At 34.9% G+C, this 11,712-nt stretch overlaps 1 protein-coding gene across 1 annotated transcript; it reads left to right on the top strand.

The window, feature by feature from the left end:
• The first annotated feature begins 326 nt into the window (after positions 1-326).
• Positions 327-11,500, top strand: LOC110793144 (CASP-like protein 4B3). The gene is made up of 4 exons (XM_056829273.1): positions 327-686; positions 2,198-2,259; positions 10,802-10,875; positions 11,133-11,500. Exons 1-4 carry the CDS (start codon positions 460-462, stop codon positions 11,316-11,318), a joined length of 549 nt encoding a protein of 182 aa, XP_056685251.1. The 5' UTR covers positions 327-459; the 3' UTR covers positions 11,319-11,500.
• The last annotated feature ends 212 nt before the right edge of the window (positions 11,501-11,712 follow it).

The raw sequence follows: 11,712 nt of genomic DNA on the forward strand, positions 1-11,712 counted from the left end.
ACAAGATCCCACATGACTATGTTTTATCTTTTATAAAAAGCACTATGAATAGTCAAAATGGATTATATGAATAGTGGCAAAAGTCCAAACGTTACGAGTATTAAAAGACGGAGGAAGTATAAGTTAAATATTTTAGTTTACAATTTAAATCATGACACATAATCATCATTGTGACACGGTTTAAAGGTCGCAATCTGTGACCTTTATCATTTTTCGTTTTTATATATTTAGCGTTGACTTAACTAATGGGAATTAAAAATATAGCGTTTACTCAATAATATCCCCATTTGGCCATTTCTCAATTATATATACATATACATATATAAGAAAAATAGCGTACGTTTCGTTCTCTACATTATCTAGCTCATATATTTCTCACATATTTTCCCCTCCTTTCATTCATTATCCTTAAATCACTAAGCTAGCTTCTTTGATTAATTACTTAGAAGTTTGAAGAAAATGCAGCATCAACCAGAGAAACAAAGGAACGAAACACTTCCACCGCCTCCGGGAGGCGATGTGGAAAACACCCCGACGGCGGGATCATTAGATGGGAAGAAATTAATGAAGGGTGATCGATTGAAGCTATGGGGTTTTATTTTTAGGGCATGTGCTATGGCTGTTTCTCTCCTATCTTTTATCCTTATGGTTGCCGTCTCTGACTTCTATCTATATGCTGGCTTCAGGTAATACACTTGTTTCTCACGTCCAACCTCGACTATTATTTACTACCTACAATGCGATAAAATTTCTTGCCATTTTTCCCAACATAAAAAAAAAATAAATACAAAAATGCTAAATCCGTATTTAAATAGGAGATACACTTAGTATTTTCTGCCCTACTTAAACAGGAGATACACGAGTCCGGATCCTCTATAGTTTAATAAAACTTTACAAGATAGAATTGTATCTAAACCATACGGAGTACATTTTAAAATTAATGGCTCATATTAGTGGAAAGGAAAAAGCAGTAGGTGGATATTGATGAGAATAAATAGGGGAAAATTTTAGAAAGATAATATATAGGCCATTGATTTTTCATTCAATGGTCGATATTGCTCAAACTCTACCTTGTAGAGTTATTTTAGAACTCTATAGGATCCAAGAGATATACTTGTTATTTTTTGTAACTTTTCAATCCCACCATCTAATTAAATAATACCCCACCCCCACTACCACATTAAACAATTAATTTTATAAACCCCCACCCCATACTCCTCTAAAATTTAAAGGTCCCACTTAATTTATTTGATTTAAATATTTATCACTACTCCACTTGTTTTATTATTTTATTTCATTCAACTATTTTTCCTCAATACCCATGCCCCACAAAAAAGTTTATCTTCTATTTAAATATAGAGAGAATAGTAAACTGAAGGAATAAGTTAATTAAGAAGGTACTAGTCAAAAAAAAAAAAAAACCTTAATTAAAAAGGTGCATGAAATGAGCAAACACAAAATAGGATGAACAATTGAACACCGTGATGTTCCAAATTCCAATTTACATGTCTACGCACTCATCCTATTGACGAGTATTTAACGTACATATATATGTAAATGAAATCCCCATGCAATTATAATTGTCTAATTAATAGGATGAGAAAAAATAAAGTACTCTTTTGAAAGCCCCCTTGAAAGATTTGAGAAAAAATGTAATCCAGTTTCGTTAATTTGTTACTCCCTTCATATACAATTAATTGGTATATTTTAACTGACACATGGTTTAATAAAGATGATTTGACTTTATTAAAATAAGATGTAAGTGATTTAATTGGAGAATAAACAATTGTAATAAAAGATGATGAGGTATTTTTAAAAGAAAGAAAATACAAAAAATAGATGATAAAACAATTTATTTATTTTTTGACATAGATGATAAAACATTACTAATGGAGTCCTCGGGTTAAGAAGAAAATTATAAATAAGGGGAAAAAAAATTCACAAAAAAATACACCAATTGAGAACATTAGAACAATATGAAAATTCTGGTAATACACATTATGACTTATGAGTACTTGCGTTGTCCCGTACCGGTGAAAAAGAGAGACGTACTAATACTACTAATGATATTGTCTAACTTGAAGATTTAATTAATCTAATTTTTCATTAATCTAAAATGTTGATACGTATATCGATCATTTCTATTCGATCGAGTTCCATCTTTTGATTATTGAACCTTCTCTTATTTTTGGTGTAGTTATGTGCTTGGTATAGCAATTATTGTGATGGTGTATACAACAGTGCAAGTTGGGATAAAAGGTGTAGGAACATATAGATGCATAAAGCGGAATTTCAGGAAACAATTTCCTAACATCTATCACAGGATCACATGCATAACAATAATATAGATCAGATTAAGTCGAAAGAATAATCACCTTTGAAGCGTGTTCTCCCGTTCGTATGCAAGCTTCGAAGATCTTAGAGCCCCACTTGTTGCTCCTCTACTCAGTCCACAAGCACGAATTGAATCCCACGTATGCTAGTACGGAAGAGAACGATCACAATCTGTCTCTTGCTTTGTTTGGGATGTACGGCGTTTAGAGAATTAGGGTTTTTGTGTTTTCCTTTTGTCAGATATTGAATGAACGTGATTTCTAAATCCCTGACATTATAACTATTATAATGTGAGAGTTTTAGGTTAACACAAAACCAAGGCCCAACATTCTTTCCCTTAATAGACCGGTTGCCATCGGGCCTTTTGGGCCCATTCCAATTAGTGCTTATATGTGTGACCTTATAGGATTAAATTATTTTAGTTGTAGGTCCAATCAATATTGTCCTACTAATCACATTTATTCTCTAGCAAGCAAATATGATTACTAAAATAATTAACTTATTATCTTCATAATTAATTCCTATTTGTATTTAGTAATTGCCGGAAATGTCTAAGGACATAATTCCTTCAATCTCCCACTTGTCCGAAGACAAGAAGGCAATGCTAAATTCCTTAAGTCTCTTAATGCCAAAATTTGATAACACACTGTTATTCTCAAATTCTAGTTTCTTGATCGCCGAGTTCGAACTGTTCAAATAAAGATTAACATTTTAATCCCATTCCGCATGGCCATGCAATTTTTCAGTTCTCGCTCATCAAGAGGCCCAGACACCATTCCTATCAAATAGGAGGACTTATTCACTCTTGTATGACCATAACTCCCACTCAATTCTTAGCCCACCTGATCACTGCTTTTATAACCTCCTTTTACGGCGCGGCGTTTAACAGAGTCAAGGTTAAACTAATTGTCTCATGGTTATTAAGACATACTCATGTCTAAGGAATCCACTAAATATAGAATTTTGATTCTACTTTTAGAATCTAGTTAGGTCAAGTCTCAATGCATCAAGTATACATCCATATAATCAATTAGACATCCCTATGTCTCCATAGCCCATGGAACTGCACTATCAATTAATTACATGCTAGTCTTCTCATAAATCACTTATGTCCAATTTAGTGATTCAGACTAGGGACTTAATAAGTTGTGATTTCAGTTCACTTTATAGGGTTCCATTATCAAAACGTTTTCGATAATCCTATTTGAAAACACAAGTTATTTGGACATTTTATTTAATACTAAACCAAACAATTAATTAAGAATGAACTTTTATTGATAAACATTCAAAGCATAATAAATGTCTTTACAATTGTAAACATAAAGTAAACAAACTAAAGCCATTCTCCCATATGCCTAAGCCCCATAGACCTAGTATGACTCTCATGCTTAGGTTGAGCAAGCGGTTTAGTCAGAGGATCAGCTACGTTATCCTCAGTATGAACCTTGCTTACTTTCACATCCCCTCTTTCAACGATCTCTCGAATAAGATGGAATCTCCTGAGCACATGTTTGGATTTTTGGTGCGATCTGGGTTCCTTGGACTGGGAAATGGCACCATTGTTGTCACAATATAACTCAATGCCATTTTCAATGCTAGGAACTACACCAAGTTCACTAATGAACTTTTTGATCCAAACAGCTTCTTTTGCTGCATCACTTGCTGCAATATACTCAGCCTCTGTTGTAGAATCTGCGATGGTACTCTGCTTAGAACTCTTCCAGCTCACAGCCCCTCCATTGAGACAAAATATGAAACCAGATTGTGATCGGAAATCATCTTTGTCACTTTGGAAGCTTGCATCGGTGTATCCAGTGGCAACCAACTCATTATCTCCACCATAGACCAAGAAATCATCCTTAGTCCTTCTTAAGTACTTAAGGATATTCTTTGCTGCCATCCAGTGCGCCTCTCCTGGGTTTGACTGGTATCTGCTGCACATACTCAAAGCATATGCAACATCCGGTCGAGTGCATACCATGGCATACATAATGGACCCTACTGCAGAGGCATAAGGAACATTACTCATGCGCTTGACCTCATCAGGTGTCGAAGGACACTGAGTCTTGCCAAGTGAAATGCCATGTTGCATGGGAATGAAACCTCTTTTGGAGTTTTCCAGCTTGAACCTTGCAAGAACCTTATCAATATAAGTCTCTTGGCTAAGTCCAATCATCCTTTTGGATCTATCTCTATGGATCCTTATTCCCAAGATGTATTCAGCTTCTCCTAGGTCTTTCATGGAAAAACAACTTTTAAGCCATTCCTTGACTGACTCAAGCATGGTCTTGTCGTTTCCTATGAGAAGTATGTCATCCACATACAAGACTAGGAAAGCAATACTACTCCCACTCAACTTCTTGTATATACAAGATTCCTCTTCATTTCTGAGGAAGCCAAAAGATTTGACTGCCTCATCAAATCTGAGGTTCCAACTCCGGGATGCTTGCTTAAGCCCATAAATGGACTTCTTAAGCTTGCAAACTTTTCTTGGACTGTTTGGATCTTCAAAACCTTGTGGTTGTGTCATGTACACATCCTCTTTCAAGAACCCATTCAAGAAAGCGGTTTTGACGTCCATCTGCCAGATCTCATAGTCATGAAAGGCAGCAATCGCAAGAATTATCCTAATGGATTTCAGCATGGCTACTGGTGAGAAGGTTTCATCATAGTCAATACCATGAATTTGTCTAAAACCTTTTGCCACTAGTCTTGCCTTAAAGACATCAATGTTTCCATCTTTGTCCTTTTTCAGTTTGAAAATCCATTTGCAACCTATGGGTTTAACCCCATCAGGCAAAGCAACCAAGTCCCATACTTGATTTTCAAACATCGAATCCATTTCGGATCTCATGGCTTCAAGCCATTTCTCGGAGTCTTGACTCGTCAAAGCATTTGTGTAGCTAATAGGTTCCTCATGTTCTAAAATCTCTATTTCAGAACTTTCAGTCAAAAGGAAATCAATATATCTCTTTGACGGAATGACAGTCCTACTAGACCTACGTTGGGGAACAACAGGAGAAGTTTCCACCTCATTAGGTTGAGGGACTTCGCATGGATTATCTCCAAGTGGGACGGTAGAAGGCGCATGAATGGAATGCACCGCCTCCTGAGCATTTTCATGCTGGGTCGTCTCTGACGAGGTGTGAACCTCATCCATTTGTTGCTCATCTCGAATTTCTTCGAGATATACATTACTCCCACTTGTTTTTCTGGAAATAAACTCCTTTTCCAGAAAGACACCATCGCGAGCAACAAACACTTTGTTTTCGCTTTGGTTGTAGAAGTAGTATCCCTTAGTCTGTTTTGGGTAACCCACAAAAAGACACTTATCGGACTTGGGTGAAAGCTTATCAGAAAGTAAACGTTTTACATAAACTTCACAACCCCATGTCCTTAGAAAAGACAATTTTGGAACTTTTCCAGTCCACATCTCATATGGCGTCTTTTCTACTGCTTTGGACGGAGCTCTGTTGAGTGTGAATGCCGCTGTTTCAAGCGCAAATCCCCAAAATGAGGCAGGAAGGTTAGCAAGACTCATCATGGACCGAACCATATCTAATAGAGTTCGGTTCCTTCTTTCGGAAACCCCATTCAATTGTGGTGTCCCTGGTGGAGTCAATTGCGAAAGTATTCCACAATCTTTCAAATGATCACCAAACTCTTGAGATAAATATTCACCACCACGATCGGATCGCAATGCTTTAATTTTCTTTCCAAGTTGGTTTTGTACTTCATTTTGGAATTCCTTGAACTTTTCAAAGGATTCCGACTTATGTCGCATGAGGTAAACATATCCAAATCTGCTCACATCATCAGTAAAAGTAATGAAATACCCGTACCCTCCCCTAGCCAAAGTACTCATAGGTCCGCACACATCAGTATGTATGAGGGCTAAAAGATCATTGGCCCTTTCACTTGAGCCTGTGAAAGGAGATTTTGTCATTTTCCCCATTAAGCAAAACTCACATACTTCAAATGATTCAAAATCAAATGATTTGAGAATTCCATCCTTATGAAGTTTCTCTATGCGCTTTGAGCTTATGTGGCCTAATCGACAATGCCATAGGTAAGTAGGGTTCAAATCATTTGGTTTGTGTTTCTTGTTTTCTATGTGATAGATATGGTTTTGTAAGTCTAGTACATACAAACCATTTGATAATTTAGCAGAGACATAGAACATACCATTCAAATATGCTGAACAACAATTATTCATAATTTGAAATGAAAAACCTTCCGAATCCAAAATCGGAATAGAAATTATGTTCTTGGTAATAACTGGAACGTAATAACAATTATAAAGTTCTAATATTAAACCAGAAGGCAAGCGTAAACTATAATCTCCTACAGCTAAAGCAGCAACTCTTGCTCCATTGCCTACTCGGAGATCCACTTCGCCTTTGCTCAAGCTCCTACTTCTTTTTAGTCCCTGCACATTACCAATAATGTGAGATCCACAAGCGGTATCAAATACCCAAGAAGCAGTTGTAGCTAAATTAACTTCTATGACATAGATACCTGAAGTTAAAGCACCAGTCTTCTTATCCTCCAGATATTTGGGGCAGTTCCTCTTCCAATGACCAATCTTGTGGCAGTGGTAGCACTCATGTTGAGCAGCTACCTTAGCCTTGGGAGTGGCCTTTGGCTTGGTTGAAGAGTTCTCATTGGCAACTACCTTGCCCTTGTTCTTCTTCATGGGAGCCCCTTTCTTCTTGAACTGCTTACCTTTACTAACCATTAGAACATCCTTATGTTTAGGTTTACTTGGTAAGTTTCTCTCAGCCTGAATTAGTGAACCATGCAACTCTTGCAGGGTAGCCTCCCCTCCTTGCATGTAGAAGTTCAACTTAAAGTTATGAAAATCTTCAGGCAAGGATCTGATGACTATGTCAGTTGCCAGGTCCTTAGGATAAGGGAAACCCAATTTCTCCATGGTCTGAAAATGTCCAATCAAATCGAACACATGCGGACCAACGGGCTTCCCCTCTTCCAACTTGGAATCCAGAAGTTTGCAGTTTGCTTCAAATCTCTCCAATCTAGCATTTTTCTGAAACAAAGTTTTCAGTTGCTGGATTATGCTGTAGGCATCCAGACCATCAAAACGTTTTTGATACTCTGGTTCCATGCAAGCAAGCATCAAGCATGTTACTTGCAAGGAGTTATCCTCTAGAGTTTGTCTAGCTCGCTTTTGAGCTGCAGTAGCATTTTCTGGCAAGGGTTCAGGTAGAGGATTGTCAAGAACACTTTCTTTTCCTTCCGCTCTGAGAACAATTCTCACAGCCATTTGCCATTGTAGGAAGTTGGTAGCATTCAGTTTGTCTTTTTCAATTAGAGGGCGCAAGTTAAAAGTAGAGTTGTTTGCACCAGACATGATAACTACAATAAAAAGTAAAGCAAGATTCAATATAATGTTTATCAAAAGTAGCAATTAAACAAATTCAATTCACTACTACCCTTTATTCAAAATTAGAAGTCCCCATTGAATAAAGAATTAACCAAGATCCCCTCCCACTACAATTAAACGGACTTTGGCCCTGCTACTTTAATTTATAGTATTCGAGGTAAGTAAACATTTTACTAATTATAACTGATTATAACTCTTGGTAGACAGGTTAACAACTCTTTGTATTTTCCTATCTCTTAGCTTCAAAACCCAAAACTTTGTCTTTTGATAGTTTTGTTGAGTTAAACCAAACATTAACATGTAAGTTTCAAAAACCTACCCTACTATCCCCGGAATTATAAGCAACACCCTGCTTTGGCAGAACCTATTACTCATGATCTAAGGCTTTATAGGTGTTGTATGGAAAAGCACTTAAACTCAATATTATTTTGGGACCTAAGTTTACTATGTTGGTTAATTAAAAGTGAACACATTGCTTTAAATAACCACATACATAAACTCAATAAGCATTTTAAGGCAATATAAAATGCATAAAAATAAATGTGATCCTAGTATGGCCCCTAAAAAATAAGCTCAAATCTTCTTGGGTTCCTGTTCATCTTTCTTGGATCTCCATCCTTGAATTTTTGATTGAACCTTCTTACTTCATCGAACTCATAATACGAACTTTATAATCTAATTTAAACTTTTAAATTAAATTACAACAATACAGAACGATGCGCAGATCGTATTTCAAAATTTACAAGAATCCAAAACGATACGCAGATCGTATTTTCTATCCTATTTTGGGCCATACTAGTCACTTGCCTGTAACAAAATATCATATATATTCCATACACGCATATAATATCAAACAATATTAAACACAAATTATTTACTTATTAACTGTTAATAAGCAAATAATATTTCCAAAATAATTATAAAAACTTAAACAATTTAAGTTTAACATTATTTATGAATCTTTATTATTTTAATTTCAATTACTATTTAAATATGGCAATAATCTCATTATTCAAGAATTTGCATTTAATAGAAATTTATCAATTATGCTCAACTTAGAAAATCTTATTTTCCAAAATTACCAAAATAAAATTATTTTAACTTTAGAGAAACTAAATTAAAATAAACTTTTCCAATTTGGGCCTTGTTTAGGAAATCAGATTTTCTTTCAAGTTCACGAGAAACTGAATAACTGATTTAGGATTTTTTTTTTTTTTTTTTTTTAATTTAATTAAATGCAGCATCACACTTTTCCCAAAACTCTCGACAAGCCCAGTATCTAAAACAAACACCTTCACGGCTTTGCCAGCCAGCAGCCATCAGGACCGCCGGCCAGCCGCCGCGGCTTAGCATCCAGCCACACTGGTCGACGCAGCCACCATCGGAAAACCTGCAGCAAGGCCATACAGTGGCCAGGCCGACAGCAAACAGAGAGCAGCGAGGCAATAGCAGCAGCGTCGCTGCTCTACCGCCTGTCTCAGCCACCCGCACCGGTTTTGCACCGCCCTAATTCATCCTCCACCGTGGATCCACCGTCGCAGGTGGGGCCACCCAGCCATGGTGGATAATTCTTTGTAAATTTGTGCAACAATTACCCAAATTTAATTAATCTTTATCCAACTTTTGTTTAAAAATTAACAAATTTAATTAGGTGTTTAATTATCCGAAAATAATGGCAAAAAATTTGAATAAATTAACAATCCTTAAACTGAATTGTAGGGTTGTTAGAAGTTAGATTTCAATTTAAACTCTTTATTAAAATTAAATCTAACAAGAATTCAAAATTTAAGGCATAATTATCTTATTTATTCAAATAATTCAAGAAAATAACAATTATAATTCGAAAAATTCGAATTAAATTACCAGGAAGATCTATTGAATTTTCTTAACAAATAAAATCAAAAATTTTAATTGTTATCCTTAAATTTTATGATTAATCGAATTAAACATAAAAATTAACCAAATTCAATAATTAATATACAAAAATTCCGAAAATTAGTTAAAAAATTACCAAAAAATTTCGGCTATTGTATAAAAATTAGGGGATAATCAGTAGATTTATTTAACAAATTAAAAATCAAATCTTTAATTGTTAACAAATTATTTCCATGATTAATCTTATTAATCATTAAATAATTTAAAATCTAACGAATTTAATTTTAAAAAATCCGAAAATTTTTATGTGATATTAAATGTTAATTTCGACCATGTGATAAAAATTTCGGAATTTTATAAATTTATTTTGAGCAAAAATTAATTAAATCACGATTTAATGATTCCAATCAATTAATATCATATATTAATTTTTGCAAATTCAAGCCATAAATAAATCTTCCCTTAATTGAATCAAAATAATAATGTTGCATACAATCATGATCATAAAATATTATGCAAGAGGCTAAAACTGATACCACTGTAGGAACATATAGATGCATAAAGCGGAATTTCAGGAAACAATTTCCTAACATCTATCACAGGATCACATGCATAACAATAATATAGATCAGATTAAGTCGAAAGAATAATCACCTTTGAAGCGTGTTCTCCCGTTCGTATGCAAGCTTCGAAGATCTTAGAGCCCCACTTGTTGCTCCTCTACTCAGTCCACAAGCACGAATTGAATCCCACGTATGCTAGTACGGAAGAGAACGATCACAATCTGTCTCTTGCTTTGTTTGGGATGTACGGCGTTTAGAGAATTAGGGTTTTTGTGTTTTCCTTTTGTCAGATATTGAATGAACGTGATTTCTAAATCCCTGACATTATAACTATTATAATGTGAGAGTTTTAGGTTAACACAAAACCAAGGCCCAACATTCTTTCCCTTAATAGACCGGTTGCCATCGGGCCTTTTGGGCCCATTCCAATTAGTGCTTATATGTGTGACCTTATAGGATTAAATTATTTTAGTTGTAGGTCCAATCAATATTGTCCTACTAATCACATTTATTCTCTAGCAAGCAAATATGATTACTAAAATAATTAACTTATTATCTTCATAATTAATTCCTATTTGTATTTAGTAATTGCCGGAAATGTCTAAGGACATAATTCCTTCAAAAGGTCACGAACTTCGCACCAAAAAGGATGTCATTCCACCCAACATTGCTATTTGGATCGACTTTTGCGGAGATCAGGTTGGTTAATTTTACGTCTTTTAGGTCAATATGAAAATTTATTGTGATCGAATTAAGGATGTGTTTCTTTCATCTGATTTTTGATCAAACAAAACTTAAACATTATTTGGATATACTTGTACCGGTAATTGATCAAACAAAACTTAAACATTATTTGGTGCATGTATTGAATTACACTCCGCTAGTGTAAATTCAAATTAATAAATAATGGACATCTATCTATCTATTCATTAATTTTTGGTTTAATAACTTTGCAGGTATTGGCATACATGATATTTTCATCAGCATCATCAGGAGCAACAACTTCTATCTCGTTAGGAACCGTATACATGAGTTCAGGCTTACAATTGGTGGCAGCGTCCGTCAGCATGTCTGTTTTGGCCTTTCTTTTCTTGGCACCTGCCGCACTTTTATCTGCATATCGTTTATTTGCTAATCTTTAAACTCCATTTTTTTTTATTCCTTGCTTTTCTCCTCTTCTTTTTCTTTGATTATATTCTTTGCTAATTTGTCCATGTTAGAGTAAACATTTGTTGTCAAAAATTAAAAAAGAGTAAACATTATTGTTTATTGGGTTGATCAATTTGTTATACTAGAAGATTGTCTCCTTTGTCAATTGCTTTAACATTCTCTTCATACAAATTAAAGAATTGTTGCTTTCACATTCAAGATTGTACGTACATGGCTTACATTGTACAAGGGTGAAAAAGAAAAAGTGGGTACTCGTTTTGGATAAAGTACATGCATGGTACGAACTTTGTAGTAACTTAGCCAGATTTGGTTGCACAAAAACAGTTACGCAAAACTTTCTATTATCTCTATTACATAAGCTTGTGT

Source organism: Spinacia oleracea, chromosome 5, assembly GCF_020520425.1.
Source record: "Spinacia oleracea cultivar Varoflay chromosome 5, BTI_SOV_V1, whole genome shotgun sequence".
Classification (NCBI taxonomy): domain Eukaryota; kingdom Viridiplantae; phylum Streptophyta; class Magnoliopsida; order Caryophyllales; family Amaranthaceae; genus Spinacia; species Spinacia oleracea.